At 49.0% G+C, this 24,649-nt stretch overlaps 1 protein-coding gene across 2 annotated transcripts; it reads left to right on the top strand.

Annotated features, from left to right (window-relative positions):
- The first annotated feature begins 458 nt into the window (after window positions 1–458).
- Window positions 459–23,324, top strand: IRF6 (interferon regulatory factor 6). 2 transcript variants are annotated; one of them, XM_029573119.1, is made up of 9 exons: window positions 459–655; window positions 9,703–9,751; window positions 10,210–10,386; window positions 11,256–11,460; window positions 14,180–14,305; window positions 16,821–16,970; window positions 17,765–18,157; window positions 19,310–19,428; window positions 21,495–23,324. In XM_029573119.1, the coding sequence occupies exons 3-9, from the start codon at window positions 10,213–10,215 to the stop codon at window positions 21,720–21,722; spliced, it is 1,395 nt and encodes a 464-aa protein (XP_029428979.1). In that variant the 5' UTR covers window positions 459–655; window positions 9,703–9,751; window positions 10,210–10,212; the 3' UTR covers window positions 21,723–23,324. The 2 variants fall into 2 exon arrangements, with proteins under 2 accessions (XP_029428979.1, XP_029428978.1); XM_029573118.1 differs by lacking the exon at window positions 9,703–9,751 and having other exon boundaries at window positions 463–655.
- Window positions 23,325–24,649: the final 1,325 nt, after the last annotated feature.

The raw sequence follows: 24,649 nt of genomic DNA, 5'->3' as shown, positions 1-24,649 counted from the left end.
ACAGTGAGGCCTCAGGTAACGGCAGAGCCCCAGTGAGCAGGAGGCCAGGCCACCAGAGGCAGCAGTGGGCACTTGGGGCCCCAGGTGAGAGCAGGGTGCGCAGTGAGGCCCCAGATAACAGCAGAGCCCCAGTGAGCAGGAGGCCAGGCCACCAGAGGCAGCAGTGGGCACTTGGGGCCCCAGGTGAGAGCAGGGTGCACAGTGAGGCCCCAGGTGAGAGCAGGGTGCGCAGTGAGTCCCCAGGTAACAGCAGAGCCCCAGTGAGCAGGAGGCCAGGCCACCGGAGGCAGCAACGGGCACTTGGGGCCCCAGATGAGGGCAGTGCGCGCAGTGAGGAGGCCCCAGATGAGGGCAGTGCGCGCAGTGAGGAGGCCCCAGGAGAGAGCAGCGCGCGCAGTGAGACCCCAGGTGACGGCAGAGCACAGTGAGAGCAGCGCGCGCCCACTCCTTGCCTGCCTGTGCGCGCTTGCTAAGCCGGGCTGGCTCCTCCTTTCTGCCAGCAAGGTGTGTCCGGTTGCCCCGGGCAACGTGACGTCGGTCCTACCTGAGCCTGCCCCACACCGCCGACGAGCCCCGGAAGGAGAGTCCAGGAAAAGTCCCGGGGAGCGCGCGCAGGCAGGCAGGCAGGCCCCGCGGGGCGAGGGGGATCTGCACGGTGAGTACCCGGGACGTTCCTCTGGATCAGAGGATTCCCAGTAACTTCCCAATGACCCTGCTACTAAATGCACCCGTCAGGTGCTGCTGTGCATAAAAAGAGTTTTCTTTTTCATGGCTGCTCCCCTTATCTGGAGGTTCAAGGTTGCTTTTTTTTTTTTTTTTTAATCTGTCTGGTGTGGAGAGGGCTCTTTACCCCGTGTGAAGATGCTCATTGGTTTACAGTTAGTGGTCCTCCCATGGGCTGTACCCCTCGTACTTCCTTGTGCTCACTCAGACCTGCGAGTCCGTGGTCCCAGGGGCACGAGGATCAGGTAACCATGGAATTTAATCTTGTATTGTGCAGTGCACTCTGAGCAGCAGGTAAATTATACACTTTATCTTGTTATTGATAATTGCATGCCAGTGCTACCAGCTGTATGTGATGGGGGGGTGAAGGGCTGTTGTGCACAGAGCAGGAGAGCGACATTGGGGTGACAGTGTCTGGCGATCTGAAGACGGGGAAGCAATGTGACAAGGCGATAGCAAAAGCCAGAAGAATGCTGGGCTCATAGAAAGAGGAATAACCAGTAAGAAAAAGGAGGTGATAATCCCCCTGTACAGGTCCTTGGTGAGGCCTCACCTGGAGTCTGTGTTCAGTTCTGGAGCCCGTATCTCAAAAGGGACAGAGACAGGATGGAGGCGGTCCAGAGAAGGGAGACCAAAATGGTGGGAGGTCTCCATCAATTGACTTATGAGGAGAGGTTGAAGGACCTAAATATGTACACCCTGGAGGAGAGGAGCAGCAGGGGAGATAGGATTCAGACCTTCAGATACCTGAGAGGTTTTAATGATGCCCAATCAACAAACCTTCTCCATTGGAAAGAAATCAGTAGAACTAGGGGTCACGAAATTAAACTCCAGGGAGGACGACTCAGAACCAAGAATTTTAAAATCTACAGTCTGGGAAAACAAGCATGGGGGTAACTTGCTGATGAGGCTGTTACTACCCTTAGCCATAAGCCTTATACTTGTGATGTAACTCCAACATTGCTCTGTGCTTCAGCGGCAAGAGATAAGAGATAACGGGGAATTGGACTCAGACAGCAACCAACAAGGGCCTTGACTTTAACGGTTTGGGAAACTAAGTATGGGAGTAACTTGTACGGCACGGCAGATGCCACCCTCTGATGCTACCATTATAGGGGAGACCTGTATGGCCACGGCTGATACTACCATAAGTTTGCTGGGCAGACTGGATGGATTGTTTGGTCCTTTTCTGCCGTCGTTTCTATGTTTCCCAGTATAGACCATGCACATGCAGCAGTCCTGTAAAACACTGGATGATATTTTGGATAGCACTGGGAACACTTGACGCTCCCTGCAAGTATGGAATTCCAGGTCACAGCTATAAATTGACCTGCTGGTCCAGCTCGGCCGCTCAAGGATCCACAGCCACACCACCAGTGATTGAGTAATGCTTGCTGGTGGAAACCCCATAATTGTGCACGTATGTAGACATGGAATTCCACAGGAGGGAAACTAAAGGATCAACAAAAATATATATATTCATAAAGCCATACCTTTTTATTGGACTAAATGCCCTTCTTCACTAACGTTTTACCTAAAAGGGACAAAATACTAAACTGCATCTTGGTACTGAAATCTGGTTTCACCCAGGGCAGTGTCTCTAAATGGGTTAGTTTTGTGCAGGAATGAGCCTCGCTGCTACGCCAGGACACGCTGGCTATGATCTCAGACTCGGAAATTTATTGCTTGTGATGCTCGCAGCCATGCCTACTGCATGCCAACACCACCCCACGTTGTGGAGGGAGCCGAAACATGCCTGCTGTCTAATACAGAGGTACCTGTATAACAGAGAGAGGTAATAGTACATGAAAGTTTTATTGTAAATCACTCTGATTCTGTTTCTAGGAAAGCCATCTATCAAATGCAATAAACGAAACTAAACATTTCTTTTCCAGAACAGTAAGCACGGTCTGGGTAAAGAAATGATCTTAATATGCAGAGTCCCATTTTAGGCAAGTTTCTCTGTATTTTCATTTCAGAATTAATAACATAGTAAATGACAGCAGAAAATCCCCAAGTGGTCCATCCTGTCTGCCCTGCAAGTTGTTGTTGGGTTTTTTTGTTTTTTTTGTTTGCAGTACCATGCAGGTTACCCCATGCCTTCTGTTAAGGGTAGTAACTGCCTCTCCGTGCAAGTTACCCCATGCCTTCTGTTAAGGGTAGTAACTGCCTCTCCGTGCAAGTTACCCCATGCCTTCTGTTAAGGGTAGTAACTGCCTCTCCGTGCAAGTTACCCATGCCTTCTGTTAAGGGTAGTAACTGCCTCTCCGTGCAGGTTAGCAGGTTACCCCGTGCCTTCTGTTAAGGGTAGTAACTGCCTCTCCGTGCAGGTTAGCAGGTTACCCCGTGCCTTCTGTTAAGGGTAGTAACTGCCTCTCCGTGCAGGTTAGCAGGTTACCCCATGCCTTCTGTTAAGGGTAGTAACTGCGTCTCCGTGCAACTTACCCCATGCCTTCTGTTAAGGGCAGTAACTGCTGCTCCATGCAGGTTACCCCCATGCTTTCTGTTAAGGGTAGTAACTGCCGCTCTGTGCAAGTTACCCCCATGCTTTCTGTTAAGGGTAGTAACTGCCTCTCCGTGCAGGTTACCCCATGCCTTCTGTTAAGGGTAGTAACTGCCGCTCTGTGCAAGTTACCCCCATGCTTTCTGTTAAGGGTAGTAACTGCCTCTCCGTGCAGGTTACCCCATGCCTTCTGTTAAGGGCAGTAACTGCTGCTCCATGCAGGTTACCCCCATGTTACTGTTAAGGGTAGTAACTGCCTCTCTCTACAGGTTACCCTCATACTTTCTGTTAAGAATACTAACTGTAGCTCCCCGCAGGTTACCTCCATGTTTCTGTTAAGGGTAGTAACTGCCCCCCCCCCCCCCCCATGCAGGTTACCCCCATGTTTCTGTTAAGGGTAGTAACTGTCGCTCTATGTATTTAACCACTTTTCTTCACTTCTATCCTCTAGCCATTAGGGATCCTCTGTTTATTCCAAGCCCCTTTGAATTCTTTTTCTATTCTTGACTTCATTACCTCTTCTGGGAGGGCTTTCCCAGGGCTGGATTTAAGATGATGGAGTCCATAGGCAGAGAACCTAGGGTAATGATTCCCTCACCCTGGAAAGCCGAGAGCAGCAGAAGTGGCCCCAGCTTTTGGTCATCTTCTGAATCTGGTGCTCAGCACATGTGCTGATGTTATTTATGCCTAAAACCAGCCTCATTTTTTCCATGACGAGATATTTCCTGACATTCTTGAGGTTATCCCTGTGGAGTTTCAAATTATGACCCCTAGTTCTGTAGCTTTCTTTCCAGCAGGAAAGATTTGATTCTTGTGCATCTTTAATGCCTGAATGGTATCTGTCTGTATCCTATCTTCCCTCTCTCTATGTTTAGGACTTTCAGTCTCATCTCAGGTCTTCTGGTGCAGACCTCACACCATTTTGGTTGGCTCCATCCTGTCTCTCTCCTTTGTGAGATGAGGTCTCCAGAACTGAACACAATATTCCAGGGGAGGCCTCACCAAGGACCTGGACAGGGGCATCAGTACCTCCTTCTTTCTTCCTGTGGTTGTGCCTCTCTCTATGCATCCCTCTGGCCTTAGCCGCTGCCTTGTCACACTGCTTCGCTGCCTCCAGGTCTTCTTCAGACCCTCCTACCCTGAGGTCCCTCTCCCAGTCTTTCTCCCCCCATCACGTAGAGCTCCTCTGGATTAGTGGACTCCGCACTTCTCAGCTTTGAATCCCTTCCACCATTCCTCGAGCTTTCTCACATCACTTCTCATCCTCTCCACTCCTTGAGGCGTGTCCACTCTGTTGCAGATCTTAGGGTCATCTACAAAAAGACAAACCTTTCCTTCTAACCTTTCAGCTATAATCGCTCACAAAGATCCTGAAGAGATGCGATCAGCGAGGCCCTTCGCTTATCACCCCTCTCTTCTCAGAGTCGCTGCCGTTTACCATTCCACGCTGACTTCTGTCCGTCAACCAGTTTGCCATCCATTGCACCACCTTGGGGTGCCATAGCAAACGGAAGTCTTGCCTCACAAATCTGTTAGATGAGCTGGTTAATCTTAGTGTATCTGGATTTTCAGAAGGCATTTGACAAAGTCCCCCATGAGAGACTTCTCAGGAAAGTCATGGGATAAGGAGGCATTGGTAACTGGTTAAAAGGCCGGAAACACAGGATGGGATGAAACGGCCAATTTTCCAGATGGAGAAAGATCACTAGTGAAATGATCTGACAAAGGGAACAACAAGTGAGCTGATCCAATTTGCAGATGACATGAAATTATTGAAAGTTGTTAAAACCACAGTGGATTGTGCAGAACTGCAGAAGGCCCTTGTGAAACTAGGACCTGGAATCTAAATTTCAGATGAAATTTAATGTAGAAAAATGCAAAGTGATGCACATAAGGAAAAATCATCCCAACTACGGGTACCCGATGCTGGGTTCTGTATCGGGAATCACCACCCAGGTAGAGGACCTCTGAGTCCTTGTGGGCAGCACATTGAAATCCTCTGCTCAAAACCGCAAACAGAATGTTAGAAATGATTTGGAAAGGAACAGAGAATAAAAGGGAAAGTATCACATTGGCTTTGTGTCAACTGCACCTTGAGTACCGTGTGCAGCTCTGGTTGCCTCGCCTCGGAGTTAGAAAAAGCGCAGAGAAGAGCAACTAGAAAGATAAAAGGGGTGCAGAGCCTCCCCTATGATGAAAGGCTGTGCAAGAGAAGAGAGGGGACATTCCAGAAGTTTCTAAAATCACGAGTGGGGTGGAACGAGTAAAGAATGCAAAACCATGAAACTAACAACCTGCAGATTTAAAACGGATCACAGGAAGTGCTTTTTCACTCGGTGCACAATCAGGCTGTAGAATCTGTTGCCCAAGGACGTGGGCAAGGCGACGAGCACAGTGGGGTTTGACAGAGGTTTGGACAAGTTCCTGGAGGAAACACATTAACCGCGTAGACTAAAAAAAAAACCCCACGGCTATCCCTGGAATAACAAGAAAGGGATCTCCCGGGTACTTCTGACTCGGACCGGCCTCTGTTGGAGACAGGATATTGGACTGGGTGGGCCTTGTTCTGACCCAGCATGGCACTTCTTATATTCTGAAGGGGGGAGGGAGCTGGAGCTGGTACTTGTGCACCAAATCCAAGGCACAAAATGGAACATCCCCTTTCTGTTGTAGAAATTGAATTTGTGTAAAATGCAGCGGGTGTCTGAGCAGCTCCTGCACGTTTCCTGGAAATGCGGTGACATTGCGCACAGGGAACACATTGCATGGTAGCTTTGGGGGGCTGTCGCTGCTCCCTGGATCACAAAATGTGCCGAGTGCAGTCATTGCAAATAAACGTGCGCTGTCTCCAAGTTTTGTGGACCTCCCACATCTGCCCTGTTTTAGACCCAGATGCTGTTTTTTTAATGTCGCATCTTTGCAATCATCGAGCATCTGTACTGAGTAGCCATAGCCTTTCTCTTTTTTTTTGCATAGTCAATGCAGGTAGCGTGTTCTGTGTTGGTTGCCAGTGACACAAATCCCTCAGCTGAACCATATCAATCTAATGCTCACATCTGATGTCTTATGGACCCATTTTAAAGGTATCAAAATCAACCAGGATACCAGTTTTCTCCAAGATCTACCTGCTGCATCGTAATCATACCATTTGCACTGCTAGCTTAAGCGTTGCAGCTAAGATTCCTGAGCAGTCACTGCCATTCTTAGAAATGGTGGATCTGGTTACTGGAGCTGGCCAGGTGCATGTGTACCTTGGCTGCTATTGCTTCTCACTCTCCGGTTTTATTTTTTACCTGAGACATATTGAAGGGGATGAGTCCTACCTGCGATTTACTTGGTCTGAATAGGTAGGAAGGATGAGTTGAAGCATTTGGAAGAGACCAGCAGCTGTTACTGAGCTTCCAGTGGACGCAGCTCCTGCAAACAGCTCCTATGGCTCTGCTGCTGTCATTTGCACATTGACGCTGCTGATCAGGTGCTCCGCTTCAGCTCTCGGCTGCATTCAGCGGGGTAACCTGTTAGTGCGTTTCATTTTGGTTCTAAAACTGTTACGTGAAATGACCAAAAAGCATAAAGCGATTCGACATGTAACTATGTATGGCAACGAATAAAGCTGAGGTTTGAAACATTTCCAATCCACTAATCTGACTGTGATCCTTTGAAAGAGCAATCCAGAGTGGCATTCCTATAAAGCGATCGGGCAATCATGGAGTCAACTGCAGAGACCTCCACACATTCATGTCTGCCATTTTTTTAAATTTAAATTTCCTTTTATTTAAGAGAAACAGGGGAAAAGCACAAGAAATGCCACACTGGGTCAGGCCTAAGGTCTGACGGTGGCCAGCAGCTGGCACTTAGAGGACACGTGTGTACAGGCATCCGTCTCTCCGTGTCCAGCGAGCGCGATTTATCCCAGACTGATACATTTAATGGCCCGAGTCTGATCCCGCGGCAGGGAGTTCCACAGGACACTTCTGCGTCACGTGAAAACGTATTTCGTTTTGTTTTAAGCCTGTCACCTGACTGCGTCCTCGGGTGCTCCTTCGCTCTTGAATTATGAGACTTGGTGAATTAAACGCCTCTATTGCAGCCTCTCTCCTTATAGATTTTACTGTTTTTTTTACAGTGGTTGCTGTTAATTATAAGCTCTAACTGAACTCTGGACATAATTACCCTGTTGTATTTTTAGGTCTTCTTGGCAGACGTCTTTAATCCTAGCTCCTTTTGACAGGTGGCACAGCAATGTCCCTCATTAGCATATGGTATAAATAGTCTGTCTTAATTATAGTTTATTCTTCTGGAGTCCTGAATTATCTGTCAGCTGGAATCCAGGCCGGTGCGTAACACGCGGTGTCTGACCCGTTTCTGCTTCCAGGAATATTTGTCTTAGGCCCTCCCAGGAAACAGGTTTTTTTAAGTTTTATTTTATATTTTATTGTAGTGCTAAGTCTGCCATTAAAAATGAAAAAAGCAGCGCTTTCTTTTTTTCCTTCTCTTGAAATGAATAATTCTATAAATTCCTCCTCTTTCCTAAGCAGAGCAGAAGGTACACAGGGAGTTCCTGGTGGTGGTGCTGCAGAGGTTTCTCTCCCCTGTGGAAGGGAGAGCGCCGTTATCGTTTTAACTGTAAATTATAAATGCTTGTTTTCACTTTCTCCAGTGCCTGCCATCATCCACAGATAATTGTATTTATTTATTTATAGAGATTGTTTCCAGTGTAATCCCAGTGAGGAGGTATCATCCAGAGGTCTCCTGCTGCATTATCTCCCTGTGGGGCCGCTTACGTTTTCTCCCATTTTGTATCAGTGTAGGGGCCCTACAGACTTCACATCACTCCCAGTGACACAAAGTGCATGTATTTGATAACAGAGAGGTCCATAGTCAGAAGATTTCTCCGGGTAACTGTGGGAGTTAATCGGAAAAATCTTAGGTTTCAAAAATCCCCCCTCCCCAGCTCTCCATTTTAAATTTTATCTGGGTAACTCATTATCCAGACAAAATTTAGGCAGCTAAAAAGAGGCAGTGATGGAACATTCCAGGGGCAGGTTTAACTTTAGCTAGTTAAGCACTGCTTATTCAGCCCTAGCCAGCTAGAGTTATCCGGATGAGTGTGCTCATGGTGGCGGGCAGGTGTAAGGTTATCGGGATGAGTGTGCTCGTGGTGGCGGGCAGGTGTAAGGTTATCCAGATGAGTGTGCTCGTGGTGGCGGGCAGGTGTAAAGTTATCCGGATGAGTGTGCTCGTGGTGGCGGGCAGGTGTAAAGTTATCGGGATGAGTGTGCTCGTGGTGGCGAGCAGGTGTAAGGTTATCCAGATGAGTGTGCTCGTGGTGGCGGGCAGGTGTAAAGTTATCCGGATGAGTGTGCTCGTGGTGGCGGGCAGGTGTAAGGTTATCCAGATGAGTGTGCTCGTGGTGGCGGGCAGGTGTAAAGTTATCCGGATGAGTGTGCTCGTGGTGGCGGGCAGGTGTAAAGTTATCGGGATGAGTGTGCTCGTGGTGGCGGGCAGGTGTAAAGTTATCGGGATGAGTGTGCTCGTGGTGGCGGGCAGGTGTAAGGTTATCCAGATGAGTGTGCTCGTGGTGGCGAGCAGGTGTAAGGTTATCCAGATGAGTGTGCTCGTGGTGGCGGGCAGGTGTAAAGTTATCCGGATGAGTGTGCTCGTGGTGGCGAGCAGGTGTAAGGTTATCCAGATGAGTGTGCTCGTGGTGGCGAGCAGGTGTAAGGTTATCCAGATGAGTGTGCTCGTGGTGGCGGGCAGGTGTAAGGTTATCCAGATGAGTGTGCTCGTGGTGGCGAGCAGGTGTAAGGTTATCCAGATGAATGTGCTCGTGGTGGCGAGCAGGTGTAAAGTTATCCGGATGAGTGTGCTCGTGGTGGCGAGCAGGTGTAAGGTTATCCGGATGAGTGTGCTCGTGGTGGCGGGCAGGTGTAAAGTTATCCGGATGAGTGTGCTCGTGGTGGCGGGCAGGTGTAAAGTTATCGGGATGAGTGTGCTCGTGGTGGCGGGCAGGTGTAAAGTTATCCGGATGAGTGTGCTCGTGGTGGCGGGCAGGTGTAAAGTTATCGGGATGAGTGTGCTCGTGGTGGCGGGCAGGTGTAAAATTATCCGGATGAGTGTGCTCGTGGTGGCGGGCAGGTGTAAAGTTATCGGGATGAGTGTGCTCGTGGTGGCGGGCAGGTGTAAGGTTATCCGGATGAGTGTGCTCGTGGTGGCGAGCAGGTGTAAGGTTATCGGGATTAGTGTGCTCGTGGTAGCGAACAGGTGTAAGGTTATCGGGATGAGTGTGCTCGTGGTGGCGAGCAGGTGTAAGGTTATCGGGATGAGTGTGCTCGTGTTGGCGAGCAGGTGTAAAGGTATCCGGATAACTTTATTTGGGTAAGATTTTGACTTTGTCTGAATATATTCAATGAAAAGCGTACCCAGCTATGTTCCGCTGAATATCTGAGCAAAGTTATCTTGGATTCTTTTTCCAGATCAGTTTACCACTCCCCGGCATGGATTGGGGGTTGGGTTCTGCTTTTGGTGAGTGCCTGTAAAATCGTTGCTGGGCATTTACTGTATTACTCTGAGCTTTTGTGCTTTTGGCTTCCCTTGCAACGTTTCCATGGGACACGCTATAAGAGGGGGTGGGGGGAGGGGGTCTGCACTTCCCCTTCCTAAGACCTTTTTAACAGTTTTCAGAGCTGCCCTCAGGAGCTGCCATGTTTGCAAGAATTTAGCTTTTCCTGGCATCTAAACGTGCCAGACGGCTGGATGGGAGCACTCGGCAGGGTGTTGGCGAGCGACTGGGGAAAAGGGGGGATGACAAGAATTCCAAGACCCTGATTCATGGGGTGAAAACGTTTGTATGAAGAAGTAAATTCCCTTCTTTTGGGTGGGTGAACGGGACATCTCAACCTTCCATTGCTAATGTCCAGCCCCGTAGCGCTGCGTTACCTGCAGTGCTCAGCTTGGCTGACTTTCTGTGTGTGTGTTTGCAGATCATGGCCTTGCATCCACGCAGGGTTCGGCTCAAGCCCTGGCTGGTAGCCCAGGTGGACAGCGGCATGTATCCAGGCCTCATATGGCTTAACAGAGAGGCCAAGCGCTTTCAGATCCCCTGGAAACATGCGACACGGCACAGCCCGCAGCATGAGGAAGAGAACACAATATTCAAGGTGCAAAACAAAACTGGATGTCTGAACGTGATACATTTTAAATGTTGTTTTATGTAATGTGTGTGTATAAAAACTCCTTGCTATCCAGCGTGACTTGCCTCTCTTCCTCTTCCTTCAGCGCACTATCATCATATTTACCTTTGTCTGTGCCACAGACGTGCCCAAGGATTTTGAAACCTGCACTGCAGATGTGGTTTCTGAGAGTGAAACTGACAGGGAGGAGCTGGGGGCTCAATCCATGTGTCTCTTGCAGGTCACTGGGTCCTTTTAGATCAGTGATCCCCAACCCTGTCCTGGGGGCCCACCAGCCAGTCAGGTTTTCAAAATATCCACAATGAATATGCATGAGAGAAAATTTGCATGTTATGGAAGCAGTGCATGCAAATGTTCTCTCATGCATATTCATTGTGGATATCCTGAAAACCCGACTGGCTGGTGGGCCCCCAGGACAGGGTTGGGGACCACTGCTTTAGATATTCACAAGACCTTGCAGGCATGATGGGATTCCTTTACAAATAAACATTGGTTTTCACATAGACTGGGAGAAAATCAAGAGGGCCAATTCAGCTTCAAGAGCTGACAGTAGGTCTGGATTGCACAGTAGCCAAAATATGCAAATGAAGGTGGTGTTTGGATCAAATATGTATCATAAAATTCAGTGTGGGCCTTCTAAAAACCCGTAATGTTTGTGGCCCTTGAGGACCGGAGATGGCAGCCTTCCAATAAGGAGATATTTTAAGCAAAAAATTGGCTGGTGCTGGTTGGTTACAGACTGCTGGAAGAGCCTAGCCATTGGCTGAGCCTGAATTATGGACTGTGATGACCCAGGATGGGATAACAAGGTTGCTGAAGATGTGCTTTCTCTTCAGGCCTGGGCTGTGGAAACGGGGAAGTACCAGGAAGGAGGGGACGATCCTGACCCCGCCAAGTGGAAGGCCCAACTGCGGTGCGCACTCAACAAGAGCCGGGAGTTCAAGCTGATGTACGACGGCACCAAGGAAGTGCCGATGAACCCGGTTAAGATTTATGAAGTGTGCGATATCCCACAGTCCCAGGGGTCAATCATTAACCCAGGTGAGAGCTGAGGTTAAGCCGCACCACGCTGAGCAAATAAAGAGCCATCTGCCCTCCAGGAACATTTGTTTTGCTTTTCTTGTGTTAAACTGTTGATGACTTCATAAGCTTGGTGCAAACGTGAGGCTCTTGGTTTGTTTCTTCTGTTTGGTTCTCTGCTACGTTCACTGGCCTGAATGTCTTTGTTTTCTTGCTACTATGGAGCATTTCCCTAGTGTCTAGCCAGATGGACTCAGGATCAATGGGTTTATGCTCCCCTGCCAGCAGATGGCGACGGAGTCAGGTTTCAAAGCTGACATCACCCTAGACACGCCCCTGCAGTGACCTCAGCCCTTTGGTATTTCTCTGTCTCCAGCAGAGGTGGACGTGCTTTCCCTATTACTGTACCTTTTGGAAGGAGAAATTCTACTTTTATATTGGAGAAAGAATGAGCCCCGCTCTCCTGTGGTGATACCTAAAGGTCCCTTCCCCAGTTGAGAATTCTTGAGGTGATTTCCGAGATCCCTCAGAGGTGAGCCTTGGTCTGGTAGCCGGTTCCCGGCATGGACTTTGCTGCTGAAGCAGCTGAAAGGCAGCGGATGCAGGAAGCCGAGCTCGACGGTGACGGCCAAAGCCCTCTCCCCCCAACAGCTACAGGCATTGTCGTGTTGGGAACCGTTCCTCCAGATGACTCCAGGAGAACTGCAGCTTCATACCTTCCATCCTTCTTGCCCAAGATAGTCTCGGAGTTTTGTTTGAATCAGTCCATTTCATTGCCATCCCTAGATAAGCACAATGACGTGGAAGAATACTGCCTCCTCCGCCATTTGAATGTCAATAGGCGCTTTGTGCTGTATCTGGAAATTTCAGAACTGGTCTGAAAGACGAATTGCCTGTTTGTCCTTCATTGTGGAAGGAAGCAGGGTGAACCAGCTTCTTGGGCTACCATGGCTCGCTGGATTAAGGAGGTGGTCACGGGAGCCTGTGTGGAGGCAGGAAAGCCATTACCTCTCAGGTTAAAGCTCATTCCACTAGGGCTCAGGCAGTCTCATGGGCGGAAGTTAGACTGCTGTCTCCTATTGACATCTGCCGAGTGGCGATGTGGTCCTTGCACACCTTACCCAGGTTCTATCACCTGGACATTCAGGCCCGGGAGGACGCAGCCTTTGCAAGGGCAGTGTTAACTGGACCATGGGCAGCCTCCTGCCCTGATCGGGAGTAGCTTTTGTACATCTCATTGGTCCTGAGTCCATCTGGCTGCATGCTAGGAAATGGAGAAATTACTTACCTGATAATTTCATTTTCCTTTGTGTAGACAGAGGGACTCGGCATCCCGCCCCCGGCTGCCTAAGAATGGTGCCAAGGATTCACCCGTGGAGTGGATATCGAATCCAAGAGATTATGGATGAGCCGTCATCCAGTCCCTAGATCAGGGCATCTATAATCTTACTGGGGTTGAGTACAGTTATTAGGGGTGTGCATTCGTTTGCAACGTATTGGCAATCTGCAACATATATGCCATATTCTTTGTATTCGTGGGGGTCACAAAACGTATGGCGAACCCTCACGAATACAAAGTATCACTAACAAATAAACCCCCACCCTCCTGACCTCCCCAAGCCTTGCCAAAAGTCCCTGGTGGTCCAGCGGGGTCCTGGAGCGATCGGCCCCTGTGACATAGTAAGGGCAAAGGCTATCGGCGCCATTTTGAATACCGGCAGCCGACTGCCCGAGTGCAGGAGATCGCTCCAGGACTCCCGCTGGACCCTCAGGGACTTTTGGCAAGTCTTGGGGGGGGGGGGGGGGGTCAGGAGGGTGGGGGTTTGTAGTAAATTAAATTTAAAGGGTTGGGATGGGGTTTTTTTTGGGAAACGAATACATATGTAACTAATGAACGGCTCGGGGTCCCCTGAGAACGGATGCAATGGATTTGGGTCCTGACAAATCCGTCCCTGCTGCACAACCCTAACAGTTATGGTTATCCGTGTTTAATCACATTTTAAATCAAGTTTTTTCACTAGTATGTCCACAGTGGCTTTTGAAGAGAATACTGAGGGGCCGAGGTCACTGCAGGGGGGGGGGATCTAGGGTGACGTCAGCTTTGAAAACTGACTCCTTCTCCATCTGCTGGCAGGGGAGCATAAGCCATTGGTCCTGAGTCCATCTGTCTTCACTAAGGACAACAAAATTATCAGGTAAGTAATTTCTTCATTCTTGTGCATTGTGATAAAAGCACCATAGATATATGCAGCGTTGGATGAGCAAAGGGAGATTGAACGTGTGGAAAGGTTTTTGATAAGGTTCAATGACTTCATTGGGTGCCTGACATTTTTAAGCAAGCAGCTGATAAATGTCTGAGTTTAAACAATAAATGGAGCCTCTTCATGTTGATACCTGAGATGTAGAACCGCATTGTAATAGAGTACAAAATGCAGAGAATGTTAGAAATGTATCAAACAACTGATAGAGATGCTTAACAAACCGGAAGAGCCAAGCAGCTAATATACAGACCTCTGGATACAACCTGCAGCTGTATTACCTGGAGCTATTGCCTGTCTCATTGGTGAGTACTAGATGGGAAATCCATAAAATGGGATATCAGCCAGAATCAACAATTGAAATAGGTGCAACCTTTTCCTCTCTCCCCTCCACCCCCATCCCACTGGAAAAAGACCCGAATTTAACGTGTTTCTATTCAGCATGTAGTGATCAAGCTCTCTCTGTACCTGTGAATGTGCAGGCTCCACGGGATCAGCTCCCTGGGATGAGAGGGATAACGACCTGGAAGATGAGGAGGAAGAAGAATTAAATCAGTCTCAGCCTCACGTTCCAATTCAGGACACGTTTCCATACCTGAATATCAAAGGTTGGTAGAGTTGTACACGATGAAAAGCAGCTCCTCTCCTCCCCTTGTAGGTGTTACTGACATCAACCTCTTTAATGTCAGACCTAGTCCACTTTAACCATCTTCTTTTCTGTTGCTGAACAAATGCAAAATCGCCCTCCCTTCAGTCTGGCTTTGCTCTGTTCAAGCAGTCGCTCCAACTTTTGCAGTTGATGTGTTCTGAGCTCTACAAGTGAGCGGGGATTTTGTGTTCACGCCCTGGCCCTGATACAAGAATGCTTACTGCTATGGGGGCTAGGGGGCGGATATAAAGCTTAAAATTTAAAGTCTATTAAGGGTCCAAGTCAGGAAAAAAAAGAACGTCCAGCTGTAGGGGAACTCCGACATCTGTAGGGAAACTTTAATAAGACCCCTGTTGCGTAGCATCTTCAGCCACGCCATGTTTTGTGTGAAACTTAACTAGGAACCCAGCTTTAAACAAGGTTCTGGGCATAATCAGATTTTTCCTGTTCAACAAACTGTGGTACCGTGTTGCTCCGATAATAAACCGTACCCTGAAAATAAGCCCTAGTTTGATTTTCAGGATTTTTGGAGTAGGGCTTGAAATATAAGCCCTAGCTTTTAAGTGGATGCACGGTTCCATCCCAAGACTTACCCGACACCTCCTCCCCCCCCCAAGACTTACCGAAAGTCCCTGGGGGGGGCCTAAACCAGGGGGGGGGGGCAGACGGGGAGTTGTAAAAGAAAAAAAAATCCAAACCCACCCCAACCCTTCAAATTTACTTCATTGCACCCCCTCCCAAACTTGCCGAAATTCCCTGGTGGTCCAGCGGAGGTCCTGGGAACAATCTCCCGCTCTCTGGTCGTTGGCTGCCAGTAATCAAAATGGCGCCGATGGCCCTTTGCCCTTTCCATGTGACAGGCTATCGGCGCCATTGGCTGGCCTCTGTCACATGTGTAATTAATCAAATTTGAAGGGTTGGGGCAGGTTTGGGGTATCTTTTCGGGGGGGGGGGGGGTGCAGCCGAAATAAAATCAGCCCGTTTGGCCATATGATAGTACCGTGCATGCATGAAGGAAATACGTTTTTCAGAGTAGTAAAATTCTGATTTTTTTTTTTTTTATCAATTACTGTGCTAAAAAAATCCCAAATTTTATTATGGAAAGGCCAAGGCTTAATTTTATCCTGTTGAGGTTTTGTATACAAAGGGGCTTGTGTTGAGGGACAGCGGTAGATGTCGCCATTGCTGGGAGAAGGGAGCATGATTCGGCTTTGCTCCCTGTGCCAGTGATGGAGCTGATTTCCACATGTCTGCTAATAAAGGTTTGTTTGTGCAGATAACGAGTTCTGTACGTGCTGTGGCCTTCCCGTGCAGTGAGTCAGGCCAGAAGCTCTTAGGATTCTGGAAGAACGAGTCGGGCGGCATGCCTGCGGGTCGTCGCCCTGTGCTTTCGGTTCCTTGACCCAGGTGAACGTGGACTGCCTGGCAGCAGGGTTGCTGGGACGCTCGAGCAGCATTCAGTCCAGATGTGCTGATGCACTTTCTCTCAGATTGTGTTCATGGCCGAAATGAGAGAACTTTCTTTGCTACACTTAGAGCTTCCTGTTTCTCTTTTTTATTTTTTTTCAAGACTGGTTGATCCAGTCCTGCTTTTATTGCATTGCATGCAGGGGAATGTAGTTTTCCCCCAGGAAGTCAGAACTGCAAATTCATGGAGGCAGCAGGGTAAAACCAGGACTGGATCTACGTCTCCTGAAAAATTAAAATGGAGGAAAGTATTTTTTTATGTTTTGAATTTAGCTGATTTTCAGTTTTTGGCTGTCACTGGTGTCAATGAAAGCACAAATAAATCCAACCAGTAGAGGAACTCTCTCAGCTAGGGAAAGCAGCTTTATTATATTTCTTATCTGAAATAACACAAAAAACGAATGGAATTTTGTTTTGTGTCATGTTTCCTGCCTGTGCGATTAGTAAAGTAAGCATGCAGGAAATGTAAAAGAAAGACCTGCAGAAGGAAATGAAACGATAGAAACGTCGTGCACACCCCCTCCTCTCCCAAACCCTGGCCTGCTCCAGGCCCGGGGAGATTATTGGACTAATTAATTAAAACAAAAGGTAAAGGAGGCCTCAGTTTGGGGTTTTCTGTAACTTCTAGAACTTTCAAAATTTCAGAAAAATGTTTCATGACAAAATTTTCAATTTAAAAACAAAACAAAAACCACCACTGAGCTGTGAAATCTTTCCCAAATAAGTGATTCTTGCTCTTCAATGGATTAAATAGGCAAGGTGACGCTGCCCGAAAACGCCCCATTGTATTTTAAAATGTATAATTGACCAAAGAATGGATACAGTTAATGCTCCACCAGCAGAATTACTTTAACGCTGGGTGTGTAATCACGGTTTTTGAGGAATGTTAGAACTAAAGCCCCATTTCGTGCAAACATTCAGACATTGCCAACCGGTCAATCTACAGGTAGGTCTGCTCTTGTGTTCTGTTTTCAGAAATTACCTGTCTCCCTGTCGTTGGTTCCTAGATTCCCCGATGGGCCCAGCCAGTGTGGGTAACTGTAGCCCTGAAGCAGTGTGGCCAAAGGATGAGCCTTCAACCATGGAAGAGCTTCCACCGCCACCCATCTCGGTCGACTATTTTAGCTCACCGGAAATGTGGATTAGCTCTTTGCCAAGTAAGTGCAAATGTTCGGCAGTTCTCTACTGCAAGGCAGCTAAGGGATCTCCAAGGAGCCCTGTTTCATCACAGCGTCATTTCTTAAAGAGCCTGTCCGAAGGCCCGCTAGACCGAATTAGTCAAGTCATTCTTGACCCACAGACTCGGAAAATCTGTATCATAAGTCCTAGTGCAGCCTCAGCCAGGCAGCACCAAACATGACCTGTAGCAGAGGACATGTAAAAGGAGCATTTCTCAGAAGAATCAGCTAGGTTAGAATGCTTTCCCTTTGTAGCTGTAATCACCCAGAGAAGGAGCTAATAATCAACCATTTCTCTCTGAGACCGAAGGCTTCCTTCTGGCTATCCTGCGTCCTCCTAAGCTCTCCGTCCGGTAGATCAGTGCGAAGCAGTGAAGAGATCTCTCCTGCACAAGCCAAACCCTTGAATAATTAGAGAGAACTGTGTTTTGCATTAGCACGTTTCTGTGCTGTGAATGGCACTGGAGTGCAGAGCACGAAGGGTGCCGGAGGTGGTGGGAGTCACGGGAACCCTCGTCTGCTGGGATGAGAGGGACTGAAAAATCTGCTGTGGCCCGGCCATTCAAAAAGGCCACAGAGGGATGTGCAAGCTGGGGCTGCACATCCCTCTGTGGCTTCCCAGACAGATCGCTGTCAGGTATTCCAGGGGGCTGGATGAAGGGAGCTGGATTGTAATTGCTACAATTAAAAGAATCGGGCAGCAGTGATGATGCATTAAACAGATTCTCTAATGTGTAAGTTTTTGGGGTTTTTTTTGTTTTTTCCCCTTCTAGTGACAGACCTAGAAATCCAGTTTCAGTACCGAGGGAAGGAGATGGGCCAGTCCATGACGGTCAGCAACCCCCAGGGCTGCCGGCTTTTCTACGGTGACCTTGGCCCCATGCCGGACCAGGAGGAGCTCTTTGGACCCATGACCCTGGAGCAAGTGAGGTTCCCAGGGACAGAGCAGATAGCCAACGAGAAGCAGAAGCTGTTTACTGGCCGGCTGCTGGACGTGATGGACAGGGGCCTGATTCTGGAGATCAGCGGCCATGCCATCTACGCCATCCGCCTGTGCCAGTGCAAGGTCTACTGGTCTGGCCCATGCGCCCCCTCGCCCAACATGCCCAATCTGATTGAGAGGCAAAAGAAGGTCAAGCTCTTCTGCCTCGAAATGTTTCTAAGTGGTAGGTTTTGTAGGGTTATTGCAAATTTCTAATCTCTTTTTTGGCGCTTTATGTCTTTTAAAAAAAAATTGCTCATGTTTTTGCTTTGTCTGGCTGTGTGCTCGTTTATCTCCTTTCAAGCTACAGAAACCACCTTTTCAGGAAAGGTAGATCTGTATAAAAGTTAGAAAGTGATATAACATTTCCACGTGAAAATTGCAGGGTGGAGAATCGTTTCCAGCAGTGGTGCCTGCCTGGTCCTAGTCTGGTAACCCGTAATACTGACAGCTTGTGGCCACCGCGAGTACTGCAGCCTGCACAGATAACATGAACCAGGCCTTGCTCTGCACATCTTTTCTTTCCTTAATGGATATTTAGCAATAATGTTCCAGGTTTTGTGCAGTGATAACGAGACCAGATTATGAAAGGACTCTCTCCAGTTCTGCTCCTCTCGGTGGGACACATTCTCATTTTTTTATAACGAGGGACTCGCGGCACATCGTTGGTTTGGTGTTTACGCACCCGAGGTGTGGTTGCGTCGCTGGCTTTCCCACACCGGAGCCCCTACCGCAGGAGACTGAGCGGAGGCAGGAACAACTTTTCTGTCTGCCCGCGGTTCTAGTCCCAGTCAAAGTTCCCTCTCCCCCCCGCCAGCCGGTGCCGGTGCAAGGATACCCAGCCGCCCTAGCTGGTGATGAGTCTCTGTCTCCCCAACTCCACCATCGGCGATCTCGCCTACTTCTGCGTCGCACCGCGCAGCTCCATCCCTTTTCAAACATTTCACCCTCGCGGTCTACCTGTCGCGCCCCCCCCCCCCCCCCCCATTCCGGCGCCCTAAGCAGCCACCTCGTCCACCTAATGCATCCCTGCCCCCAGCTCCCTGAAAGCACTGCCCACGTTTGGAAGCTGAAACGGTGTAATGTCCCCTTGCCATCAATCTAGCTCCACACCAGCTGCAGTGATGCCTTGCCCAGCCGTTCACAAGTTATGGGGGGCAGACGGAAACTGAAGCATACGCGGTCCTCCTTCCTGTCGAGCGGAGGTCAAAAACAAATCGCAAGGGAATTTGAGCTGCATGCAAAGCATTCCTGAGGAAATCCAGCTTTTCTGTGCACACGGGCGCTAAGCTTCCGGCATTGCAACCACTTACATTGGGTGTATTCTCTTTATCAGGGCTCATCGCCCATCAGAAGGGGCAGATGGAATCACAGCCCCCCTACGAAATGTATCTATGCTTTGGAGAGGAATGGCCTGATGGAAAACCCAAAGAAAGGAAACTGATAGTAGTTCAGGTAAAACAAAACTCTTTTTGGGTTTTTTTTTTTAAAGGAACGAGGGTTGGATCGCTGTGCCCGGAAGGACTTGGCCTCAGGTCATTCCACCCCTGGGCCAGATTGGGGGGGGGATGCTGTGAAGTCAGCGCTCACGATCACGGTGGGTGGGGGACACCTATTGGCTGGATTTAGGGCCTATGATTGGAGGCCCCTGGGACACGGCTCCTGTGTAAGTTGGAGAAATCCCCCTAGGGATTATGGACGAATGCTCGGCACCAGATGCCAGCCCCTGGTAGTGATTGGGCTGGAAGCTCAAAGGAGCAGGGGGAAAACCTGCCAAGGTCACAAAAAAAGCGTAAAAGTGCAAATCCCTGTACTGGAGCTCTTCAGGGTTTGATGGGGCTGCAGCCCCTCAGGATCGAATGTAACTTTCAGACAAACCAGAAGTTGAGGGATAGAGGTTTCTCTTTCCATCTTTTTTTTTTTCTGACTTGTGCAGTCTTGAAATGCAGAAAGTTGTAATTTTCTGCAGCTTCTGGAAGGGAATAAATTGCACGGGAGGGGGAATACCCTGCAAGCAAAAACCTGAGGAGAAAGCACCATGGGAACCTCATTTATTCATTTAAGCCCAAATTTTTAATGGCCCGCGTGTGCAAAAACCGGGGCTTACGCGCTTGGCCGGGCCCTGCACAGGCCGAGCACATTTTAGAAAGGGCCCGGCCACGCACGTAACCCTGGATATGAGCAGAAGTGCCGGGAGGGAGGGGGCCGGGACAGCGCCATTAGCCACTGTCCTGGGGAAGCGTGCGCCGGCAGCCGGCTGGCGTGCAGAGTTTACTTCTGCTCCAGAGGAGCAGGAAGTAATGAAACAAAAAAACGCGAGTAGCTAGGTAGGGAAGGGTTGGGGAGGAAAGGACTGGAAGGGAACTGGAGAAGGCCTACTCGCATTGCTTTTTAAAAATCCCCCCGCCCACACACATGCGGAATTTAAAATCTGGCGTGCATATGCGTGTGCTGACGTGGGCACGTTATAAAATAGCCGAGTCCATCTACGCACGCCGGGAACCATGCTCACATGGGACGCCCGTGCGCGCCTTTTAAAATTGACCCCTTATTTATTTTATTGATTGCCTTACTCTTAAACACACCCAGGGTGATATATTGTATTTTTTACTTTTTATATAGTTATACAACACACAGTAATAAACGTACCTTTCTGTAGCAGTTACCAACAGCCATTATCACAAATCAAACGAAATCCTTGCCCAAACGTTGCACCACTTCAAATTTGTGCAAGGACTAGGCACTTTATTTTGCCTGAGAATTAAATCGGGGCCCTCGACAGCATCATCTGTGCTTTCCAGTGCTTTTAGCTGAAGGGCAGTGCCATCCACTGCCATGGGAGAGGGTCCTGGGTTCCAGTCCCAGCTCAGTCACCGGGGCTGTGGGTGCTTAGACGGCGGCGTTAAGCAGTCATGGCCTCTGGGAGAGGGTGCAGAGGTGACACCTAGTGGCAGGATGCAGAGCTTCTGATTGCAGGAAGGGGCTCTGGTGTGTGGCCCCCAGCTCCAGGGACCTTCGCCGCGATGACTGGACTAAGAGGTGGCAGGAGATATAAAAGTGGGGATAAATCTCCAGGTCGCTGCGCCTGAAGGCTGGATCCCAGCCTTGGAAGCTCCAAAGAGCAGGAGGAAGCTGCTAGGGCCAGTCCCCCTCCAAAAAAGCCCCCAAAAGTTCAAACTGACATTCTGCAAAATTCTTTTGTAAATTGCCTTGAGCTGAATGTAGATAAAGTGATTCAGAAATTTACATAAGTAACCCTGTTTTTCCTTTTCCAAGTCAATTCATGACTGAATTTTTGGATTTGTAAAGAAATGTACTTTGTTCTGGATTCAGCTGCTGCTTGTGGCTGTGGAAGCCCTGCACGTAGTCCTCGGGGCTGTTGCACCCTTAAGGAACGTGCCAGTTTGTGCACACCAGACTCGTGCCCTCTTACACGTGCCAAGGAGAGTGAGGATGTACTGCTCTTGAGCCGCTCAGCCTAGACTTTGCTTAGTTTTGTTTTCTGCTTTGCTTCCTGACAGATCATCCCGGTGGTTGCTCGGATGATTTACGAGATGTTTTCAGGAGATTTCACGCGTTCCTTTGACAGCAGCAGCGTGCGGCTGCAGATCTCCATGCCTGACATTAAGGACAACATTGTGACTCACCTGAAGCAGCTTTACCGCCTCCTACAGACTCATCAGGGCCATGACACGTGGTCTATGCAGGCACCCAACCTCCACATCACTCAGCCCTTGCCGGCACAGTGACCAAAGGACCGGCAAATGGCTTCAGCATTGCTGCCTTTCCCTTTTGCTCGTGGGCTTAATAACTTGTGCCTGTGTAAATTACCAGCTTTATTTTACCCCTCCATTAAGATTGATGCAAGCTTTACCTTGAAAAAGCCATAAAAAGAATTTTTATCAAAGTGCTGTCTCGATTAAACTGTAATCTTTTCTGTGCCACAGCAGCACTCCCTCCTAATCACATATCGTGCTTTCTACTCTTCAGCAGGGACCTTGAAGCCTTAAGGGGACTGGGACGGTGTTTTCTCATGGCAAAGTCACCGGTCCACATCTGCTTCAGGCTTGTAATGATTGGAAAGCATTTCTCGCTGGGGACGCCCTTCTTTCTGATGTTGAATGAGCTGGTGCTCTCAGGTGTCTGTATCCTGCTCATACCCCATTGTCACACCAAAGATTTGCACCAGCATGGAAGCTGAATTACTCGCTCCGTCCCCCCCCCATGTACCCTCCCCAGAGCAGGCTCTGAGGGATGCATGTACTGCTCCTGCCTGTGCGGGTGACAAAGAAGGGGGAAGCTTGCCTGTATTGTACCTGTTCTGTGGTTGCTCAGATATCAAAGGGAGCAGAAGAACAGTGGGGTTCAGGGGAGTCCGTGTGTCTGACTGCGCTCCAGGTGGCATGCACAATTTTTATGGATAAGTTTATGTCAGGGGGCTGTGATTGCTCTTAAAATGCCTTAATGAGACAAAGCACTGCAACCCCCGAGGCGCATGGAAAACCGCTGGCACAATGCCTCTTTGGGTAAGTCTCATTCTTGTAGCACAGTTCAACTTCTACATTTCAGAGTTGCAGACTAATCAATTGTACAGAAGTAATGTTCCAAGCCTTAGCTTTTTCTGTCTAGTCACTGTGGCCGCTCTCCTTCCCATAGCTGAATAACCTGGACTATTTGGTCTGTTTCTTAAGAAGGCACTGAGCTGGCCCCAATCTCGCTAGTTGCCTGTGCCTTAGATATTTGTGTTGATTTGGTTTGCTTTTTGCAGAATCTAGGGTTCATGGGTTCTTTAATGTCTGAATAAATGGCATCGTGGCCTCTTGGGCTACACCTGTGAAAGTCCAGGACCTGAAGCTTATTTGGGCTAAGTGTTGTGGGGAGATATTCAGCTCGGTCACTGAAGGTTTGCTCAGACCAGAACTTGGCAGAACAGCTGCAGCCCAATTTGGGGATTTGTTCACGGTGCTGTTGGGACAGACTAGCAAATTAAAACAGTTTGGGTGCTAGAGTATTTTTCTTCCCAGATTATGCCCTAGGGTTCCCGGTTCATCCAGGTTAACAGAGAAATGCTTCTGTCCCTATTGCATGCAGGGAGCTACAGCCCTGCTTTTAAAACTCAGGACGACATCTCCACGCACAAAGGGGTTAAACCAGATACCGGGAGTTGCCTACCTCCTCATTCCCACTTTTACAGTACGTTATGTTGGCGCAGTAGGATCTGCTTGATTATTTCTTCAACTAGCAGGAATACAAATTTAGGGGAGTTGAAACTATAAAATTGAGTAAGGTTGCAGGGCGCTGTGGTTCTTTTGTTTTCATATTCGTTTTAATAAAAATAAATTTGTAATCTCTGTGTATGTCAGTGACTCATCAGGGCAGAATAAGATGCCTGGGAAATCTACGATGTGTGAATGTGCGGAAAGGGCTCTGCAATTATCATACCTGGGACTCTCTGGATGGGACCCGGAGCCTCTGGCATTCTAATGGAATTGCCGGGCTAACACCTATAATGAGAAATTACTATTTACCTGATAATTTCCTTTTCTTTAGGATAGTCGGATGAATCCAGAACCAGTGGGTTATGCACCTCTACCAGCAGATGGAGACAGAGCAAAGCTGCCACCACAGTAGATATGCCCCTGCAGTGACTTCAGTATTCTCTTCAGACTAGCTAAACTTGATTAAACAGATGACTGTGAGCACTGTGGAGCTGCCGCCATCTTGCTCCCCTCCAGAGGGACTTGATTTCCGCATCCCGGCTGCGCCGTTGCTGGCCCAAACACCATCGGATGATTGCCCCGCTCCCCCCCAGATGACGTCACCTACCTGGGAGGAAGAAGAGCCAGAGGGCAATGCCGGAGGAGGAGCTGCCTGCCTGACTGCGAGCACTGTGGAACTGCCGCCATCAGCCAGTCATCCCAATACAGGAGTACCAGGATCCCATCCTTTCTCAACTCTGCTGACTCCACCACCCTGGGTGGGGGCCAGACCAAAAGGCAGTGCCTGAAACTGATAATGGTGTCCCGAAGCCACGAATCGCAGAAAACATTGTTGCTCTAGTCGGATAGGAATAGGCAGGTTCGCCTCAGATAGGTCCAAGGAAGTCAGAGATTCCCCCAACTACTGAGCATAATGTTTCCATGTGAAAATGAGTCTTCCGCAAATGACGGTTGATGCCTTTGAGATCCAGGATGGGACAGAAGGAGCCCTCCTTCTTGGGCACAACAAAATAAATGGAATATCGACCCGTATTTTCTCGAGATGAGGGCACTGGAACCACAGCCCTCAGACTGAGGAGTCTTGACAGTGTAGACTCCACCCACCTGCTTCTTCTGCAGGGAGACCCTATGAACACATCCCGAGGAAGACTGTGAAATTCCAGCACATATCTCTCTCGCATCACCTCCAGGACCCTCTGCCCACCTCTCCTATCTCCTGTTCCCGGGGGGTGGGTTGGCAAACATTGGGAGGCTCCACTACCTGAGCCTGTGCCCTGTCTGGGAGAAAAGGACTGAGACCTTCTGAAAGGTCGTTCTTCTGTAGGGTCGAAAACGCTTGGATCTCCTGGCTCAACCTCTCCTGCCAAGGGAGCGCAGCGCCTGCTTCTTATCCTCCTGCAACCGGTGATTCGCCCCACTTACTGGCCAGTTTCTCCGCTCCCAAACACGAGCGAGCC

The sequence above is a fragment of the Rhinatrema bivittatum genome, chromosome 12, assembly GCF_901001135.1.
Source record: "Rhinatrema bivittatum chromosome 12, aRhiBiv1.1, whole genome shotgun sequence".
In the NCBI taxonomy this organism is placed as follows: domain Eukaryota; kingdom Metazoa; phylum Chordata; class Amphibia; order Gymnophiona; family Rhinatrematidae; genus Rhinatrema; species Rhinatrema bivittatum.
The sequence above is the reverse complement of the archived record's forward strand: the minus strand, read 5'-3'. Positions and strand labels throughout refer to the sequence as shown.

Coding starts and splice junctions, on each gene's coding strand:
- IRF6 (XM_029573119.1), top strand. CDS start 10,213: ATGGCCTTGCATCCACGCAGGGTTCGGCTCAAGCCCTGGCTGGTAGCC. Junction 11,461..14,179: donor GGGGTCAATCATTAACCCAG/GTGAGAGCTGAG, acceptor GTGAATGTGCAG/GCTCCACGGGATCAGCTCCC. Junction 18,158..19,309: donor CCTCGAAATGTTTCTAAGTG/GTAGGTTTTGTA, acceptor TCTCTTTATCAG/GGCTCATCGCCCATCAGAAG.